The sequence below is a fragment of the Budorcas taxicolor genome, chromosome 20 (genome assembly GCF_023091745.1).
Source record: "Budorcas taxicolor isolate Tak-1 chromosome 20, Takin1.1, whole genome shotgun sequence".
NCBI lineage: Eukaryota > Metazoa > Chordata > Mammalia > Artiodactyla > Bovidae > Budorcas > Budorcas taxicolor.
Window position 1 is genome coordinate 17,345,876 of NC_068929.1, and position 22,595 is coordinate 17,368,470.

At 38.8% G+C, this 22,595-nt stretch overlaps 1 protein-coding gene across 1 annotated transcript in view; it reads right to left on the reverse strand.

Annotated features, from left to right (window-relative positions):
• The window catches only part of NLN (neurolysin), a 92,948-nt gene that overhangs the window by 17,886 nt on the left and 52,467 nt on the right, over positions 1-22,595 (reverse strand). The window contains exons 7-9 of the mRNA XM_052659235.1: positions 19,102-19,237; positions 15,813-16,179; positions 7,129-7,330 (exon numbers count right to left, since the gene is read on the reverse strand). Of these exons, the coding sequence (XP_052515195.1) occupies positions 7,129-7,330; positions 15,813-16,179; positions 19,102-19,237 (705 nt within the window). The remainder of the gene's footprint in view (positions 1-7,128; positions 7,331-15,812; positions 16,180-19,101; positions 19,238-22,595) is intronic.

Here is a 22,595-nt window from a genome sequence, read left to right on the forward strand (position 1 = left end):
AGCTCCCCGACTGGGGATAGAGCTCAGGTCCCAGCAGTGAGAGTGCCAAGTACTAACCACACTGCACCACCAGGAAATTCCCTACAGAAGTCCTGAATACTGCAACTTAAATTCACATGTTTATCCTCGAACTGGCTATATCTTCCTGACTACTACTTCTTATCCATAATGTACTTCTTTGGTGGCATTAGTTGTAAAGAATCTGCTTGCCAATGGAGGAGACATGGGTTCGATCCCTGGGTTGGGATGAACCTCTGGAGAAGGGAATGGAGAATACCTCTGGAGAATACCACTCCAGTATTCTTGCTTGGAAACTTCCATGGGTAGAGGAGCCTGGTGAGCCACAGTCCATGGGGTCTCAAAGAGTCGGATATGACTGAACGACTGAGCACGCCACTCCATTCAAACTCCAACGCTGAGAACAACCTTATGTGTATGAATCCCTTATTAACAACTGTACCTCCAAAATCCAGCACATGCTCAGAAAGTTGTGGATAGTCAATTAATCTTTGTGAAATAAATGAAGGTGTGAGGAGAATGTTTCTGTAGGACGCCTAAACCTTAAACAACCCTAAGAGATTTCTCTTGGTCTTATACTTGACCTGATCTCTTAGCTCCCAATCCAACATCACCTCTCTACTTTGTCTTCTTTCAATACTCAATCAGTAAATCAGTATATAATTCATATCATTTTACTTAATAATATTCTGATTTTAATTTTTAAATTCTTACATTTCATATCCTCACACTTTAGGCATTCAAGATACTTTATCTTTTGATCCCCATTCTATCATATCTGGTACAACATGTCAGACCCAATAGATAATAACTGTTTCTAAGGAGTCAATAAAACATTTCTCATTTTCTAATTATTTTTCAGAAATCACACACAGAAAACACAGTAAGAAATTTAAAAAAAATAAGTCTTCAAAGAGAAATAAACGATGTTGTATGGCATCACATTTGGTTCATGACTTCAGCATTTATTCTATGTACATATGTCTATGTGCTTGGGTATGTATAAAAACACAAATATTCAAATAACAAAAATGGATCCTGAAAGAAAGTGCTTCTAACACTGACGTTGAAAACTGTAACAGCCTGCAGCGTTGGGAGCAGGGAGCAGAGGCTACAAGGTTGTTGATAGGTGTTCAGTGGACTTCAGGACCTAAAAGGTCAACTTACACAAAGGGAAATGTGGAACTAGATAATCTCATCATTCCACACACATTTACAGGAGAATGATTTAGAGGGAATTCGACAGAAGAAACTCAGAAAGAAGTCCATCCAACAGGAATCCATACCTGGGAGACCAAATTCAGACCCCATGACATAATGCTGTCTCCATTAAAATAGAGGGGTAAGGAGCAGGATGGTTAGTTTTGGGTGAACATTTAACTTTTTTAAGTCTTAGTTTTTTCCCACTTGAAAATGGGGGCAATACAGCCCATTCCAGTATTCTTGCCTGGAAAAATCCATGGGCAGAGAAGCCTGGTGGACTGCTGAGCACGCATGCATGAGGGGGTGGAGGGAGGTGGGTTGGTGGCAACAAACTAGTAGAACTGAAAAAAAAAAAGAAAATGGGGGCAATAATAGTATAGTAATAGAAGTAGACTGGTCAACCCACTTCTGAGAATACTGTATGTACAAAATTAAAGAATGAATGTAGGCACTGACTACAATGCCTGGCACATGGTCAGTTCTCAGTAAATCTTGGCTGCCATCACTGTTCCTGGCCTGCCCATTGGCTGGTCTGACCAAGCCTCTCCTTAGCTTCCTCCAAGTGCCTATTCCTTGGGGTTAATGCTGAAGATAAATGGACCCAGATTTCCTTTCCACTTCTGCCAATACTCTAAATTGCTCAAACTGGGGAACTCCCTGCTGGTCCAGTGTTTAGGACTCTACCCTCTCACTGCCAAGGGCCTGGGTTCAATCCCTGGTCAGGGAACTAAGATCCTGCAAGCTGTAGGGCACAACCAAAAAAAAGATACTTTTAAAAAACAAATAAATGAATAAACAAAGTGCTCATTCTGCTCTAGCTCTAGGAATCAAACTTCTAAGTAGGCAGGAATCATTAAAACAAAACAAAAATACAAATGTGACGGTTTCCAATCACCTTCCATAGATCTTCACCCAACCCCCATGGAGGGTAGGCATTTGTGAACTCTTTTAGATCTGAAGTGACAGTGCTTTTCTTCATGGCAATCTTTATAACCTTCTTAAATTATGACCTGTGCACTACTTATCGATTTCAAAAGAGTTGAATTATATATAAGCATGGTTACAAGAACACTTCAGATATGTATGGCACTTTATTCTTTTCCAAGTACCTTTTCACACATTATTTAATCACATCAGCACTCCAGGGAAGTATATATGAGAACTGTTGTTGTTCCCATTTTATGAGTAAGAAAAAAAGAGATGGCTCAAGGAGGTTGAAAGTGAAAATTGCTAAGTTGTGTCTGACTCTTTGCGGAATTCTCCAGGCCAGAATTCTGGAGTGAGTAGCCTTTCCTTTCTCCAGGGGATCTTCCCAACCCAGGGATTGAACGCAGGTCTCCCGCATTGCAGGCGGATTCTTTACCAGCTGAGCCACAAGGGAAGCCCAAGAATACTGGAGTGGGTTGCCTGAAAAACGCGCCGAAAGTCAAACAGCCAGGCCCACAAATACATGAATGATTTTTTAATCCAGTACTCTTTTTTATAACACTAGGGTGCTTCCTAACTGATATAGACTATGTTTATTTAAAATAGTGTGTAATCCAAAATATTTAAAGCAGACAAAATACTCTATTAGTTTTTAGATGAAGTTGACAGATTATGTGAAATGTGAAGTTTTTCTTTCACTTTAATAAGGCTTTATTGTGATTCTTATGTGTTGCTTTAAAATAACGATCTCTAACAGTCCAAAACTCATTATTGCTCTTAATGCACGACCAATACAGACAACACAATGGAAGCTGTTAGGAAGCATTACTCTTTTATACAGAAGTTCAAAAGGCCAGCAATTACTGACAGCCCAAACCACAATAAAGCCATGAAACAGGAACAGATACTAGAGATGCCACCTCCTGACTGCTATCGTCAAAATTATCTACCCTGTAGGGTAAACACAAAGACATGAGTGAAACTCATCTCCTGAATGATGAGACAGTAGACACCTCGAACTAGTCCATCTACATGTTTGAAAACTGGATGTGCCTGCTGACCTATTTAAATATTACTATGACAAGCTCTAGCAAGCGCTTTGGGTCATCAGACTTGCAAACTGCCAGCCTGGAGAACCGAAACACTTGGCTGCCATATCTTAAAAACAATCTACTGAATATATATGGCAAATTAATAAATTCACTATACATTTCTCAGATAAGTCAGAAGTATTACTGCACACAGAAACTATTATACTCCTTTTTCATTTCCATCTACTTTAGGTCAGTACAAAAGGTTTTAAAATCATTATAAAGCTGCAAATATGCGGATCTGTCTATGATTTTTAAGACAAAAGCAATGATCACTGGTTTCAAATACATGACTTTAAAAGATCTTAAAATATTATAGGACATTTGAAAGGATTAACAAACAAGAGACTTTTCAAAGATAATCTCATTAGGAGATGACCGAACAAGGGATTGTACTAATATACTATTCATCTGTATGACACATCTTATGTTCATGAAGGAGGTTAGGCAAAGTCTTTGAATATAGTCTACTGTTTCAAGAGATATCATTCACCATCAGTATATCAGTATATATACGGATTCATATATATTTGTTGTTGTTCAGTTGCTAAGTTGTGTCTGACTCTTTGTGACCCCATGGACGGCAGCACACCAGGCTCCTCTGTCCTCCTCTACCTCTGAGAGTTTGCTCCAATACATGTCCATTGAGTCACTGATACTATCTAGCTATTTCATCCTCTGCTGCCCCCTCCTCCTTTTGCCTTCAATCTTTCTCAGGATCAGAGTCTTTTCCAATGAGTCGGCTCTGATTCATATATAGATAGACAGTCGTCACATACAATTATATACGTGCATACATAGTTTATTCATATATATGTATGTATATATATGAAACATACATGTATTTCATTCATCAGTATATATATTGATCATCAGTATATATACTATTATCAGTATATCAGTATACATACTGATTCATATATATTCATAAGCATGTTCAGTCACATATATAATTATACATTTATATATAGCTCAGCCATAGAAGTGTATATATATTTCAGTCATGAGTCACAGAGCTTTAAAATGAAATAGTACCAAGAAATTTATTTTCCAGTACTAAAGTGGATATTTCAAAATTAACATAAGAAATAATGAGAATAACAGTGTAGTAGAGAACTGCTTTGTGAATACATGATAAGCATGCGATATTAAGGTTAAATGAGGGTCGTGTTTCAAAATAAGAACATGCATCAAAAGCACAGAAAACCCTATTTGAGGATCAGTATTATTTTAATAAATGTGATTAAGACACCAAATGACTTCCTCATGAAATCATTAGCTGATAATTAACATCCAAACAAAGGAGGAAATAGTTCTTGGCTTGGAATTCAGTATGACCTAGGCTTTAGGGGGTTAGCAGTCCTTTGAAATTCCATGTAAAAATTTGGTTGTGTAAATTTATGTCCATTTTTCTAGAAGAGATTTCTATAGCTTAAATCAGATTTTCATAGGTTCTCAGATCCAAAGAAGATCTACTGTTTATCTATGTACAAGCACACAACTGGATCTGAGACAATCTAAGTCACATAAGTCTGAAATTAAGAAGAATATTTGACTTTTCCAAATTATTCATAAAAATGTTTTAGAAAAATGGAATCTGGTTTTATTCTACTTAACAGAAATGCTGGCCATAGAATGGACACTGATGGAAAATAAATATTTCAGGAACCCTATTGCTGTGAAAATAGACTTTAAAATTATCTAAGGAAGAAAATTTATGTTATTCTGAAAGCTTTATTTTCTTTGGATTAAACAGAGAGTAGAAATGGCTGTATTAGTATACCAGGATTTATTGATCTGAATAGATTCATATCCTATTCCCCTCTGCTTTTTAAAAATAGAACATGGAAGCACCAGGAAGTAAAGATAAAATGTTGAAAGAACTAAATCGTTTTTTTTTTTTTTTCTTTTAACAAAAGTGATAGTAGCTTTCTGGAAAAGAATGGGTACATTTTTGTTTATTACAACGATAAGGGGCTACTCTGGAGAAGGAAATGGCAACCCACTCCAGTATTCTTGCCTGGAGAATCCCAGGAACAGAGGAGCCTGGTGGGCCACTGTTTATGGGGTCGCACAGAGTTGGACACGACTGAAGTGACTTAGCAGCAGCAGCAGGGGCTACTCTAGGTGTGGGATGCTGGATGTCCAGCATTGAACTGCACGTCAGGACAACATGCTATTTATAAGGCACCCAATCCATGGTATTCTGCTATATTAATAGCACTCTTAAGACAAGTGGCTATACTACTCTTGGTCTTGAGTTGACAAAACCACTTATGTATCAAGTCTGCAGTTTTTGCTGCAAGATTCAGGTTTATTCACATGTAACCTGAATTCTTCATTATGTCATACTACACAACCATGTCTAGGACTTGAAAAACGTAAACAAAATGTTTTCTTTTATGTTTACTGAGGATATTAAGGGGTTTTCCTGATGGCTCAGTGGGTAAAGAATCTGCCTTCAATGTAGGAGACACAGGAGGCAGGGTTCGATCCTTGTTAGATCCAGGCCATGAAGATCCCCTGGAGAAGGAAATGGCAACCAACTCCAGTATTTTTGCCTCAAAATCCCATGAAAAGAAGAGCCTGGCAGGCCCAGAATTTGAAAAATATAAACAAAATGCTTTCGTTTATGTTTAGTGAGGATATTACCTAGATTTGAAAAAAAAAAATCTGTACAGAAAAGATCATTTGGGAAAAACTAGAAAAATCCAAGTAAAGTGTTGAGTTTAGTTAGAAGTACCATACCAAAGTTAGCTTCCTAGTTTTGGCAAATATACTGTAAGACATTAACAGTAAGGGCAACACTATCTTTGCAATTTTTCTGTAAATCTAAAACTATGCTAATAAAGAGGTTATTTCTAAAAAGTTCACCTTTAGAGATGGGTGGAGATTTCCAATTTGTAAAACTGTCCCTCCATTTATGTAAATATCAATTTGAAAAACTGTTAGGTTGAACAACTGAACTAGATGTTCTCATGTCAATAGTGGTTAAATATTAGCAAATTCACATGGTTCATCCTAGAACAGTCTGGGCCTAGTTTACTGGACTGTGTTATGAAGTTGAGAATAAATATACTTTTCACTTTTAGAAATAAAGAGAAATTAGTTGTAATCTATTGCACACATACATCTCTTTCTTGGTAAATTCCCCCCATGGTTATACCATGTTATCTGTGATTTTAATTGATACCTAGTAAAGGATGGTCTAAGAAATTATTATTTAAAAAGGAGTATAAAGTCTGGATGACTGAAAACCACTGAACTAAACAAAGCATTAATAAGCATAAGAGACAGATTACAGCACAGTTTATCTCTGAAGCTTACACCAAATTCCTCTGAGGAAAAGATTGAAAAGGGAAAAACAAATATTTGACACCCTTCCTTAACAATAGTTTTCTTTCTTTTTCCATAGGGTGGGGCTTCCAGGTGGCTCAGTGGTAAAGAATCCAGCTGCCAATGCAGGAAACACAGGAGATGCAGGGTTTGAACTCTGGGTTGGGAAGATCCCCTGGAGAAGGAAGTGGCAACCCACTCCAGTATTCCTGCCTGGGAAATCCCACAGACAAAGCCTGGCGGGCTGCAGTCCATGGGGTCGCAAGAGTCAGACATGACTGAGCACGCGTGCACTCATGCCATAGGATGGTATTCAATGAAGCTCTTTCGTCAGTGGATTGATTCTGGAGTAAAAGTATGTTGTGAAAGAGGACACAATAAGAAAAAATTTGTGGTTTTGTAGAAGCCCTATGACATTTTTGAACATGTTCAGCTTCTGAGAAAAACATGCTAAGAAACATGTTGAGAAATCTGACATCAGTGGGAAAAAAATCCTGGAAAAGCAATTAGTAGGTTTACCATTAAACAAAAACAAACAAAAAAAATCACTCACCTGTGCACAAATCTGATGCATGACGTGACCGAATTCATGGAAGTAAGTCCTCACCTCATCGTGTCTCAGGAGAGAGGGACGACCTGCTAGTGGCTGTGAGAAGTTCACCACGAGGGCGGCCACAGACATCATGCGGCTCCCGTCAGGCAGGAGGCATCCAGGCTGGAGACCAAAGCAGGCTGCGTGGTTGTACTTCCCTTCCCTGAGGGACCAGAAGCACCACTGGTGAGATACAAACACTCTTCTGGAGCAACAACATTGGCATGGCCTCTCTCACTCATTTGATAACAGAAGATGCTTTGAAACATTTAACTCACCTTTCATGAAGTAGGTCAACGTTCTGTCAAGATGAAACAACGAAAATTTAAAACAAAAAACAAAAAACCCACTATCGCTTGATATGAAGTATATTTCCAAGGTTTCCCGTCCATTCTAAAGGAGATCAGTCTTGGGTGTTCTTTGGAAGGAATGATGCTAAAGCATCCAGTACTTTGGCCACCTGATGCGAAGAGTTGACTCATTGGAAAAGACTCTGATGCTGGGAGGGATTAGGGGCAGGAGGAGAAGGGGATGACAGAGGATGAGATGGCTGGATGGCATCACTAACTCGATGGATGTGAGTTTGAGTGAACTCTGGGAGTTGGTGATGGACAGGGAGGCCTGGCGCGCTGCAATTCATGGGGTCGCAAAGAGTTGGACATGACTGAGCGACTGAACTGAACTGAACTGAACTTGTGTTGAAATCTTAATGTAAGAATTAATATATACCTCAAGTAGGGTATATATAGTTGAACGTCCAATTTATTTTAACGAGCTCCTGCTTTTTGTCTTCAAAGATGGAATCATTAAGCACTAAATAGTGTTGAGGGAAATATGAGATACAGAGTTTGACTTGCTAGGCGCTTTTTCCTTAAAATTAAAACTGATTAAAAAAACTCATAAAAACTAAAATCCAGAGAGTAAAGTTGTTCTTTTATTCAATAAAGGGAGAATCAGTACTCATAATTAAATGAGCTCCTTTTATAAACCAGACAGGCCATTTTGGAAACAGAATGGTTTTAGTTAGCCTGGGGAAAAAAGCATAAATTATACTATAAAGTCATCTATGCTAGGACAATGTGATATCTGTGATGGTCTCTCCAGAAGCTAAGGGCTGTTAGACTTTATTGTAGGAATAGGTTTCCTCTTCTTTTCTTTGCTCAGAGCACTAAAATACATTTAAGTTTAGTTTGATGTTTTGATTTGTAAATCTTTTTCTGTATTATCTTTTCTCTGTGACTCATAACTATTTTTTACCTGCTGAAGTTATTCAGGTAAAACAAAAACAAACTAGTCTTTTTACAGCTTCCCATTAATAAACAGCTTGATTAAGAATCAAGCTGAACAGGGCATTGATCCTATTCTTACAGCAACATGATGGACAATCTGCAAATCACAACTTTTCTTGAAAGTGAAAGTGAAGTCGCTCAGTCATGTCTGACTCTTTGTGACCCCGTGGACTGTAGCCCACCAAGCTCCTCCGTCCATGGGATTCTCCAGGCAAGAATACTGGAGTGGGTTGCCATTTCCTTCTCCAGGGGATCTTGCTGACCCAGGGATCGAACCCAGGTCTCCCGCATTGCAGACAGATGCTTTAACCTCTGAGCCACCAGGGAAGTCCATCATAAAGTGAAAGTTGAAGGGCAACCTACAATCTAAGATAGATGCCTCCAAGGATAGAGAGAAAGGAAGCAAGCACTTTGTTTTTTTTTGGCTTGTGTGTGTGTGTTTAACCTGTAGACACTAGTAAGAGAATGTTTAACAAATTGATAAAGATTGATGATGGACCAGCAAAAGTAGGGAACCACTAGGAGTTGTTAAATAAGGGAAATTTTGCGTCCATTTGTAAGGTTTTCTCCACAGATCTTACTGGGTACACACAAAAAATCAGGGGCAGGATGAGAGCCCTGAGAAAGAATCAGTGCTGATGCAGGCCTGGTGGAAGGGAGCCCTGCCCAGGTCTGTTTCATCTCTCTCCTAGAGAACATGAGCCTGGACCTTAAAGGCAAAACACACTGTTGCCTTAAGAGCACTGGTAAAACCTCACTGCTACCAGGGGATGGTAACAGAAAAACAAACAAAAAAGAAAAACTCTACTCTGAAGGTGGGTCAGGAAAACATCCTCAGCCCAGATCTACAGCTGAGGATGGGGCAGATTCACTGAATAGGCCCACTCCTAACACCCAGGGACTCAGAGCCTTCCTATGACTGACCTTTAATCTGAACAACAGAAATGACACTCCTCTAATGAGGCTAATAGGAATCTAGTAATAAGTAATAGCAGTCTACTACAAGGAGAGGAACAAGAGCATGAGAAGAGACCTCTTTAAAGCACAGAACAAATAGACAAACTCACATTGAGCGGGGAACAGAGACTAAAAAAAACTCTGGCAAATAAGCTCTCATCCTAAACACATACAGGAATCTGAGCTGAAGCTCTGGGTTCACTGAGGTTAAGCATAGCAATAACAAGGCCCAAATCCAGCTCAAGTATTAAATAGAATGAATCAGACACTCATATTAAAGGTCTAGCAAGTATGTGCCCACTGCTAGGCATAAAGACTGTCTTAGTCTTGACTGTTTTATATGAGACATCTGACTTAAAAAAAAACAACTGTAAGGCATATGAAGACACAAGGAAAAAACACAATGTCAAGAGGCAAAAAGACCAAGAAAAATAGATTCATATGACAAAAATGTTGGAGCTATTAGAGTATTTAAAATAAATTGTTAAATGTTAAACATTCTTGAGGAAAAGGTAGACAGTCTGCACAGTCAGATGGATAATTTTGGTAGAGAGCTGGAAACTATGAGAATACAATGAAAATGCTAGACGTGAAAAGCACAGTAATAAGGATGAAGAACACCTGTGATAGTCTCACTGATGGTATTAATAGTATAATATACTATTATAAATATATATATTTTAGTATATACTAAAATATACTAATATACTTCAATATCTCATGACAAACCATAATAGAAAAGAAAGAATGCACACATATATATAAAGAATGTGTATATATATATATATATATATAATTGAATCACATTGTTGCAGCAGAAATTAACACAGCATTGTATATCAACTATACTTCAATTAAAAAAAATACACAAAGCAAAAACTAACAGAACTGAAAGAAGAAATAGACAAATCATTTAGAGGTTTCCTTTCTCAGAAATTAATTGAACAGGCCAAGAGAAAATCAGCTGAGATAACAAAAAACTTGAACCACATTAACAGTTATCTTCACCTAACTGACATTTATAGAACCCTCAACTCAACAACAGAAAACAATACTCGAGTATACATGGAATATTCACCAAGACTAATTATATGCTGGACATAAATCACAACAATTTAAAAGAACTGAAAAGCTATAAAGTACACTCTCCAACAATAACAGAACCAAACTAGAAACAACAGAAGGCTATCTGGAAAATATCCAAATATTTGGAAATTAAAAATACACTTCTATAAATATAGTTAACCTCTTTTCGACAAAGGGGCAAAGGCTATACAACAGAGCCCAGACAATTTTTTTCAACAAATGGTGCTGGAACACCTAGACATCCACATGCAAAAAAATGAGTCTAGACACAGACCTTACACCCTTCACAAAAAATAACTCAAAAAATGGATCACAGACCTAAATGTCAAATGCAAAACTATGAAATTCCTAGAATACAACACAGAAGGAAATCTAGATGACCCTGGGTTTGGCAATGACTTTTTAGATGCACCAAAGGCACAAACCACGGAAGAAAAAAAATTAATAAAGCTGGATTTCATTGAAATGAAAATGTTCTGCTCTGAGAAAGACACTGTCAAGGAAATAAGACAGGCCATAGGCTAGGAGGAAATATTTATAAAAGAGACATCTGATAAAAGACTGTTAGCAAAAATATACAAAGAACTCTTAAAACTCATCAATAAGAAAATAAACAATCTGATTAAAAAATATATCAAAGACCTTAACAGACACCTCATCAAAGGAGATATAGAGATGGTAATTAAGTATATGAAAAGTTGTTCCACATTATATGTCATCAGGGAAATGCAAATTAAAACAAGATACCACTACACACCTATTAAAATGATCAAAATCCAGAAAACCAACACCACCAAATGCTAACAGGATGTAGAACAATAGAAACTCTCATTCATAGCTGGTGGTAATGTAAAATAGTACATCCATTCTGGCAGACAGTTTGGCAGTTTCTTACAAAACTAAACATACTCTTACCAAACAATATAGCAGTTGCACTCTTTGGTATTTACCCAGAGGGACTGAAAGTTTATGTCCACACAAAAACCTGCACAAGGATTCTTAGATTAGAATTAGAAAGTCGCTCAGTCGTGTCCGACTGTTTGAGACCCCATGGACCATACAGTCCATGGGATTCTCCAGGCCAGAATACTGGAGTGGGTAGCTGTTCCCTTCTCCAGGGGATCTTCCTAACCCAGAGATAGAACCCAGTTCTCCCATATTGCAGCCGGATTCTTTATACTAGCTGAGCCATCAGTAAAGCCCAAGAATACTGGAGTGGGTAACCTATCCCTTCTCCAGCAGATCTTCCTGACCCAGGAATCGAACTGGGGTCTCCTGCATTGCAGGTGGATTCTGTACCCACTGAGCTACCAGGGAAGCCTCTTAGGTCACAAGGATGCTTATGACAGCTTCGTTCATAATTGCCAAAGCTTGGAAGCAATCAAGATGCTCTTTAGTAGACGAATGAATAAACTGTGGTACATCCAGACAATGAAATATTATTTAGTGCTAAAAAGAAAAGAAATGAGCTATTAAGTCATGAAACACATGGAGGAAGCCTAAACGCACAATGTTAAATGAAAGAAGCCAATCTGAAAAGGCTATATGATTCCATCCATATGATATTCCTGGAGTAGGAAATGGCAACCCACTCCAGTATTCTTGCCTGGAAAATCTCATGGACAGAGGCGCTTGACGGGCTACTGTCCATGGGTTTGCAAAAATCAGACACTACTGAGCGACTAAGCACATATGGCATTATTTTAGAAAAGGCAAAATTTTGGAAAAAGTAAAAAGAGCAGTAGTTTCCAGGGACTGGTGTGGCAGGGCAAGAAATGGATAGATAGAGCATAGAGGATTTTTAAGACAGTGAAACTACGCTGTATGATACTCTAATGGTTTATAGACATTATATGTTTTCAAATCCAAAGAAAGTATAACATCAAGAGTGAACCCAAATATAATTTAGGTGATAATGATGTGTCAGTGTAGGTTAATCAGTTGTTAGCCGATGTACCACTCTGGTGAGGGACGTTGATAACGGGGGAACTATACATGTGTGGGGCCAGGGAATATATGGGAAATGTCTGTCCTTTCTGGTCAGTTTTGCTGTGAATCTAGAAGGGCGCTAAAAGATAAAATCTATTTGAAATAAATAAGTAGAAATAAATCAACAACAACAAAAAGAACTTGGTCAAGCCTGAGCTAGGAGTGAGCAGGCCAGTGGGAATGGAAGGCAGACAGAGAAGGGGAGAGGAAGGAAGAGAACCCACGGACAAACACACCAGAAACCGTGCACTGAATTTCATGACATTTTCAGCCAGCTAGTCTCTGGATGTTCAAAGGGCCCATCAGTGTTTCTACAGTGATTTCATGTAGTTAGAATGACTTGTTTAAACAGGTAAACAGATCTATAAATATTATTTTTAACAGGGGAAAATGAACTAAAGTAATATGGAAAGTGTTTATCCTGGTATATTTTATACCTCTTGGTCCATTATGAAAAGCCATAAAGCCTGCTACTAATTTAAAAATCAGTGCCACTGAGGGGCTTTTAATCTTTCCTTTCAAAAAATAAACTTGATTTACTTAATTTCAGAGGTTTCCTTACTCCAAGATTACGTCTTTACATTTTCTTTATAAAAGGATGGTGATTTAAAAAGATGCCATTACCTGGCAATCTTAATGTTGGAACTATTTGAGTTTTTGTTTCTTCTATTGTTTGAGAATCTCAGGGTTTGATGAATTAAAATTGATATGTGATTTTAAAAAGAAGGAAACTGGTCTTTCCTTTCCTAGTACAAATATACTCTTTTTGAGTCAAGTAGACAAAGAAAACAAGAAGCAAGCATGTCAGTTGACAGAAAGTGACTATTAACTAGGTCATTACCCTTACGAAACATCACTCTCTGGTCCCCATACGAGTGCTGGTAGCAATAACCAGATCTCTGAGTACAGAAGACAGCAGTTATATCTTGGCAAAGGAACAGCAGGATGGGGCGGTGAGAACTGCTACCTTTGACCACGGAAAGAGAATCGAGGCACAGTTATAGGAGGCTCCAATGTTGAAGGATTTCCCCTGATAGAATTCTTGGCCTCCAACTATATCCTGACATTATTCATTATTCATACTTACCCACATCTGGCATGGGTTTATCTTTAGATCATATCAGAAGTGAAAGAAAGTCCATAAAGCAGGGGGATAAGACAACTCTGCCTCCTATCTGCCTGATGGAGTTATCCGGCCCCTTCTTGAAGTCACCCCAAGTCAGTAGATTATGAACTTGTATGTGTTGCTGATCTAAAGTGATGCTATTATTTACTCTGGTCTAGTTAGTAAAATTGCAACAGGGTGGCTTTTGTTTTAGAAAGCAGCCCACAGAGAGTAACCTAAATCCTTTCATATCTGATGAAATACTGTGGAGTCCATAGTTACTACATGCTACAGAGATAATAATATTTTTAATTCTTACAATTGATTGAATAATCTAATGTACAGAACAATCCTGAAAAGGGAAGATCATTCCCGTATTACAGAGGTGGATATAGAGACCCACAAAGGTTATGTCACTCAAGCACTGCAGCTCAAGTTTGAATGACTGCCAAGATCTTGCTATTCCTTAATACTGTGCTGCCTTTCAGCCAGACTGAAGGGAGTGGTCACAGACTTAAGAGTATTGGCAGACAGTACCTGAAAAATAAACATTCTGAGGTCAATTTTAAATTAAGAAATGCAGAGACTTCCCTGTCAGTCCAGTGATTAGGACTCTGTGCTTCCACTGTCGAGGGCCTGGGTTTGATTTGTGGTCAGAGAAAACATCTACTTTTGCTTTATTGACTAAGCCAAAGCCTTTGACTGTGTGGATCACAACAAAATGTGGAAAATTCTTCAAGAGATGGGGATACCAGACCACCTGACCTGCCTCCTGAGAAATCTGTATGCAGGTCAAGAAGCAACAGTTAGAACTGGACATGGAACAACAGACTGGTTCCAAATAAGAAAAGGAGTATGTCAAGGCTGTATATTGTCACCCTGCTTATTTAACTTATATGCAGAGTACATCATGCGAAATGCTGGGCTACATGAAGCACAAGCTGGAATCAAGATTGCCAGGAGAAATATCAATAAGTTCAGATATACAGATGACACCATCCTTATGGCAGAAAACGAAGAACTAAAGAGCCTCTTGATAAAAATGAAAGACGAGAGTGGAAAAGTTGACTTAAAACTCAAAATTCAGAAAACTAAGATCATGGCATCTGTTCCCATCACTTCAAGGCAAATAGATGGGGAATTAATGGAAACAGTGACAGACTTTACTTTCTTAGGCTCCAAAATCACTGCAGATGGTGATTGCAGCCATGAAATTAAAAGACGCTTGCTCCTTGGAAGAAAAACTACGACAAAACTAGACAGCATAAGCAGGGACATTACTTTACCAACAAAGGTTTGTCTAGTCAAAGCTATGGATTTTCCAGTAGTCATGTATGGACGCGAGAGTTGGACTACAAACAAAGCTGAGAACCGAAGAATTGATGCTTTTGAACTGTGGTATTGGAGGACTCTGGAAAGTCCCTTGGACTACAAGGAGATCCATTTCCAAACAGTCAATTCTAAAGGAAATCAGTCCTGAATATTCATTGGAAGGACTGATGCTGAAGCTGAAGCTCCAATCCTTTGGCCACCTGATTCGAAGAACCAACTCACTGGAAAAGACCTTGATGCTGGGAAAGATTGAAGGTGGGAGGAAAAGGGGATGACAGAGGATGAGATGGTTGGATGGTATCACCGACATGACGGACATGAGTCTGAGTAGGCTCTGGGAGTTGGTGATGGACAGGGAAGCCTGGCGTGCTGCAGTCCACAGGGTTGCAAAGAGTCAGATGCGACTGAACTGAACTGAACTGAACAGAGAACTAAGGTCCCGCGAGACATATGGCACAGTAAAAAAACAAAAACCAGAGTCTAATTATAAAAATAAATAAGTAAATTAAGAAACACAGCACACAAACTAGATGATCATGATGGTGATGATGAAAGCTCACACCTATCAAGCACTTGTGTTCTGAGCAGTCTTCTAAAATCTTTGCATGTGATTAACCATTTCAGTCCTAACAACAACGTTACAAAGCAGATATGACTGGTATTCCCATCCCACTCCCATAGGACCTATAATATATATAAGGAAACTGAGGCAGAGAAAAATTAAGTAACTTGCCTAGTAAGTGATGGAGCTAGACTTTCTGGCTTCAGAGCCCACATTTTTAATCCCTTTTCTAGGAATCACGTATGAGAATTATGAAAGACAAGAGTCTCAATCTGGGCAGGAGATGAATCTCCAAGGTCCCTTTCACCACTGTGATCCTCAGTACCTTGGATAGAGGTCCAAGTAGAACTGTCCTAATACTTCTCCTGTAGCTTTATCCTTCACAGTGTAAAGTGTAACACTTTTATTCCAAACGTGAGCATCTGTCACTTGCTCAAATGAAAGTCCCAGCAACTCCTGGTAGATGTTCAGTAAGCCTTCAGTAACCACTTCAATTGGGAAGTATTCCTTGAGGGTCTCCTGGTCTACAGAGTACTTGAGTTCTTCTGTCTGAGTCATGTAGTAGTGGAGATCCCAGGCATTGATCTTCCCATCGTATTCAAAACCTCTCTCTTCACATTCCTTTTTCTTCAAGTTCAAAATGAACTCTCGTTCTGCTTCACCCAAGGGTTTTAATTTCTGGCTTAAATCATCTGTGGGGAAGAGGGAAAAGTTAGCAATCCATTGCTCTTGGGAGCAAGCATAATCATACATGCCACCAGTAGTTTAGCATGGTGCTTCCTCCTTTGTGACCCTCAATACAGATAAATGAGGAGGAAGGAAGGAGAGGGGAAAAGAGGGAGGGAGAGAGGAAAGCAGGCTTTATGATGACAGCGCTGCTGTTCTCTTCAGGCTAATTGTATTTTATGGCTCCCTGTCCTTTTTTTTTGGGCACAACTCAAATCAGGCTACAACTTCCTCACAGCATCAACAAAGCTGAAATTTATCTCACAGAACTCAACGAAGTGATAGTGAAACTAAATTACTCTTTATGTACATGATTAGTTTTCAGTGAGGTTAGTTAGGCTCTTCTGTCTGTTCCATGTGCCCAGCTGTGTCAACTCTTTGTGACCCCATGGACTGTAGCCTGCAAGGCTCCTCTGTCTATGGAATTTTCTAGGAAAGAATACTGAAGTGGGTTGCCATGTCCTACTCCAGGGGATCTTCCCGACCCAGGGATCGAACCTGAGTCTCCTGTGTCTCCTGCAGTGCTGGTATATTCTTTACCACAGAGCCATCGGGAAAGCCCCTAGGCTCCTCAGAGCTAGGGAAGACAAATCAGATGTGACCTATGATCAGAATTACTGGAAACTGCTCAGTTCCTTTGACAGCCATGGATTCAGTTAATAACTACTCCATTCCTATGAAGAAGGTCTCTTTGGACACAGCATTTGTACTTTTCAGGTGGACATTGCAATTTAATATTGTGGTCGTTTTTTGACTATTTCACTGCATTTGGCTAAAGTAGTATGCTTTTATTATGTGTTTGGTCTCCACAATTCATTACGTATGTAAGGTAAAAAATGTTGGCTCTGTAAGGGACGTGCATGTCTGGGTAGCATACCCATAATGAGGTGAATGCAGAGGCTTGAGGAGGGCTGTGAGGTGAAAAGAGGAAACTCATGGAAGATGCAGAGAGATGTCGTTCTGATTAGGCCTGTGAGAGAACGGGTAAATACAGGTAGCAAGAGGACAATTCAGATAGGAATATGCCAATTTTAAAAAAGAGGGGAAACTGTTTTCAAAAATTAAGTTAATTAAGGAAAATGTTCGGTATGTACAATCACCACTAAGGGAAACATTCTCGCCAAACCTGTTAATTCCCTGAGCCATTTTCTTGTATAAAATACATCAGAACATATGGCAATTACCACTTCACATTTCTATTGTTTCCACTCAGCGGTAAATTCAATGAGAAAAGAACCTCATCTTAGTCTTTTTTATCGTCCAACCATGTAGCATCCACTCCATTAGGGGCAGTTATTTTGTAAATGTCTCATGAATGAATAACATAATAATGAATAGTACCATTTATGGCACAGCTGCTACATGTTATATACAATGCCAGCATATACATTAGTAATTCAAGGTATTGCTATTGAGAACACAGAGGTCTAAATTTCAGGCTGAATGCTGATCTTGATACATTATGCACTGTTTCCAACTTAACTAAGCTAACAAAATGATACACTCGTAGTCAGAAGTAAAAAAAGTCTGAATGGGATCGATGAGAAAGTTAAAAAATAAATCATACTGTGGTAAATCACTGCAGATGGTAAATCACTGCAGCCATGAAATTATGATGCTTACTCCTTGGAAGGAAAGTTATGATCAACATAGATAGTATATTCAAAAGCAGAGATATTACTTTGCCGACTAAGGTCTGTCTAGTCAAGGCTATGGTTTTTCCTGTGGTCATGTATGGATATGAAAATTGGACTGTGAAGAAGGCTGAGAGCCGAAGAATTGATGCTTTTGAACTGTGGTGTTGGAGAAGACTCTTGAGAGTCCCTCGGACTGCAAGGAGATCCAACCAGTCCATTCTGAAGGAGATCAGCCCTGGGATTTCTTTGGAAGGAATGATGCTAAAGCTGAAACTCCAGTACTTTGGCCACCTCATGCGAAGAGGTGACTCATTGGAAAAGACTCTGATGCTGGGAAGGATTGGGGGCAGGAGGAGAAGGGTACGACAGAGGATGAGATGGCTGGATGGCATCACTGACTCAATGGACGTGAGTCTGAGGGAACTCCGGGAGTTGGTGATGGACAGGGAGGCCTGGCGTGCTGCGATTCATGGGGTCACAAAGAGTCGGACACGACTGAGCGACTGAACTGAACTGAAACTCTGCCTAGAGAAGATAAAAACAAAAATTAGTATCTTTACAATGTTTATGTTATTCAACCATTTTCACTAAAATGAAAGAGAATAGCAGAGTGACTGCCGGAATAGGGACACTGAGATTAAGAGGAGTAAGCATGACAGAGTGCCAGAGACTAAAGGTCTAGGACATAAGAACTGTGGTTTTAAGAAAACTAATGAAAAAGTGATTTTAAATGAATGTGAAGACAGTTATTAAATAACAGTTTTGATGCCTATTATTTTATATTCTTTTACATATTAACAAGTGGCTTCTGGAACATAAAATATTGTTGTTCCTGTATGTTCCACTTATCATTTTTGTCCTCTCTGTCAGCTTATTTCACACAAATTGATAAGCAGCCATGCTGTAGCTGACAAACACCTACTGACACTGAACAAAGCCAAAGGCTAACCTTCTTGTAGGTCTCCAGGTATCTCGTTAGGAATTAACACAGAAATCCCCATCAAGATACAGACAGAATGAAGCAAGGACAAGGACCATAACCGAAATATAAACAATGAGCAACCTTGGAATTAAGGACAGTATCTAATGCATAACAGGTGATCAATACATTTCTCTTGCATGAATGAAAAATAATATTCTCAAGGGCATGCTAGGTTTGGAGGCCCTCTGTCAAGTTGGTGCCATGCAGCAAAACAGTCATTAAAAAAAAAAAGAAACAGCAACATGAGAAATTAAGAAAAGAGGACTAACCGAGAAAGGCTGTTACATGCCTTGTACTCTTGGCAGTATTCATCTCAAGGACAAAGTCAGCGTGTGTGCTATAGCCAAGCAGTTTGGCTACTTCGGCCCGCAGTGGGAGTAGCTGCTGCAGGATGGCAGTGTTCTCCTAGGAATAAACAACAATAAAAACCAAAATAAAGGTCAATAATTAACTGGATCCAAAGCACTAAAAAGAAGAGCTATTACATTACTTTCAGGTTGGTAAGACTGTCAAATATTTTTAGGCATCTCAACTAGTAAGTTATTCCATTTCAGTGTTATAGACTTTTTTTTGGATTCATGATCCAGTTTTGTTTCTGAAATTATAATTGATCTTTTAAATCTCAGGAGATAGCAATGAGGGTCTTAATAAAATTTTATATACTGTTAAATTTATTTCCCTTAAAAAAAAGGGAAGCAATAAGCATTGATTATGATGTAGAAAATCCAGAACCTTTGTATATTGCTAATGAAAATGTAAAATGGCAAAGCTGCTATAAAAAACATTATTATAATTTTTCAAAAAATTAAGCAAAGAATTCCAATATGATTCAGTGATTTCACTTCTGGGTATACATCCCAAAGAAATGGAAACAGAGACTCAGATATTTGTATAACTGTGTTCACTGTGGCATTATTCATAATAGCCAAATGGTAGAAGCGTCCTAAATGTCCATCAATGGCTGAATGGATTAAAAAAAAAAATTTAGTGTATATTACATATTATTTAGCCTTAAAAGGGAAAGAAATTTTGACACATGCCAAATTATGGATCTGAGCCAAATTATGGATCTGTATGATTCTACTTATATGCAGTTCCTAGAGTAGTTAAATTTATGGAGACCGGGAGTCAAATGATGTATGCCAGGGGCTTGGTGGGTGGGGAGAGAAGGAAGTTTATGTTCAATGGGTACAGAGTTTCAGTCGGGAAAGATGAAAAAGTTCTGGAGATACATGGCGATGGCTGTACAACAATATGAATGTACTTAATGCCACAGAACTCTATGTTTAATGTTTTAGGAATTTTCTCAAATTATTACACACATTTTAAATATTTTATTTGTATTAAAATGCAAATAGTGATACTGCTTTATTGTTTCCTTAACAATAAAGGAAAAAATAATCTCCCAGAGAAAGTAAAGAAATGTTGAGGGCAAAGAAAAATTGCTATTAAATCACCAAATTATTTATAGACATGCTTCTAAGTAAGATCACACTACCAAAATCTGGCTCCACCATTTACTAGTTGTCAAAATGTTGGCAAGTCACTCAATCTTCCTAAGCCTCAGTTTTCTCATCTGGAAGATGTACATAATAAAAGTAGCTACATTATAGAGTGATCATGAAGATTCACGTGAGAATATAAGTAAAGCCCAGAGAAAAATGCCTGGTACTAGAGCAAACACCACATAATTATGCATTGTAATTATTATTATTTTAAAACTAGAATGGAAACATGGATGTGAGAAACACATAAGTTCCAAAGTTACCTAGTTTGAGTCTCTTTCACCTTTCCAGTCTCCTTAGACTGCCAATTCTTTCCCAATATCTATTCCCCCATTCTTCCTTTTAGTAGCAGAGTTCTCTGAGCTTGCTGGGTACATGGTCACCTGCCTCCCTTTCCCAGCCCCTCTTAAAACTTGCTGTGGCCACGTGATACACAATGGGACAACAGAACATAAACGAGGCGATGAGAGAAATTTCTGGGTCATTATAGATCTCTGTCTTGCTAGCTGTGGACTGAAAGTGAGAGCAATGACCTTGAAGCCACATACTAAGGACAGCAGAGCTTCTAGCTCTGGACCACTCACCTCTGTACTGTTAAGTTGTAAGAGATAAAAACCTTAAAAAAATGTAGTAAAATACACCCAACACAAAATATACCATTTTAGCCAATTTTTAAGTGTACAGTTCATGGCAATTACATTTATACTGTTGTGCAACCATTACCATTGTTTCTAAGACATTTTAAACAGAAACTTGGTAACAATAATTTCCCAGTCTCTCTGGCCCCTGGTATCCACTAATCCTTTCTGAAGAAAAATAATTTTTATCTTATTTGAGTCACTGTGCTTTCGGTTGACTTTGTACACCGGTTTAATCTGTATCCTACAGAGACTAAACCCACAGAGACTAAACATAGGAACAGAGTGCTGCTATAACAGAAATGAAAAACCTACAGGGATGGAAGGTGAGGACACAGACGTAGGAAGCTGGTAATACTCAGTATACCATAGATAACATTTGTTTAAAAATTGTTGCTCACCATAACTTGGAAGGCAAGCCAGTCACCTACCAAGTCTTAGCTCTGAGGGGATTGTTTGGGAAAACTAATAATGTTGGTGTATGTTTGTTGGTATGTGCTGCTTTTGGAAAGATTACACAAGAGAGATGAGCTCAAGTGAGAACTGGTCAGTTTGCAAAAACGGAGGGAAAAGAGTTCTGCTAAGAAAATTCTGCCCGTGGCCCCTGATCTGGGGCATCAGATGACTGGAAAGGCAATTGCTCTGTCCCTCTTGACCAGTAGAAAAGACTGATGCTCGGTGCTAATGAACTATGATTAGCGTTGAGGGTGCTGTCTATGGTTTCAGAGGGCCCTGAAGCAGACGCCGTTAAAAGTGAGGACCAGAGGATGGACACCATATAGAAGCCCGCGTATGAGAAAAAATTTGGCAGGTTTGGATATTATTTTAACACAATCTGGTTGTAAGCAAACAGAAAAGAAACCTATTAAGTTTCTGAGGGCATTTTATTACCAAAGATAAGTAAGCCTGGCCTACAAAAATACCCCTCAGACTTCAAACTGGCATCAGTAGGAATGTATACCAGTAGCTGTCTCGGATACGGTCATGGAAGATAATGGACAAGAAAGAATTCTCTGCAGGCAAAACCAGGGGCCACCGCATACAACTGCTAAAGGAATTCTTGCTAGAAAGGAGGCCCAGGTAAGTCCAACGGGCAATCCCGGGAAACTTCACAGAGCTCGGAATCCCTACGGTTTCTGCCAGACTTTTCCTGAGAATTGGTATGGGCCTGCTATGTTTCCACTCTTTCCTTTTTCAAATGGGAGTCTTTAGTGTGGTTTTCTGTTCCTGTTCTACACTGGGGGTGTGTGTGTGTTGCAGCGGGCCAGGCAAGTGTTCCACCCTTTCACAGGTGGCCAGGTCACGAGAAGCTGTAATTGGGGAGGACTGTGTGCCGCTTAGAGATTCTGGTCTTTGAGCTAAAGGCAGTTAACTGGTTGGGATCTGACATATGGTCAATGGCTTCTGTGTGGGGGAAAGAAAAAAAGGTACTCATGATTATTTGGATAGCCAGACAGGCAGACTGTGGTGGAGCTGGCTAGCTGACTCTTAGAATTCATTTCTAATTTTTCCTCTTTTCCTTTCAGTAATAGAGTGCCCTTAGCTGACCAAATGGCTATCAACTGAAGATTCTATTTCCCAGCCTCCCCTGCAGTTGAATACAGTTATATGATAGAATTT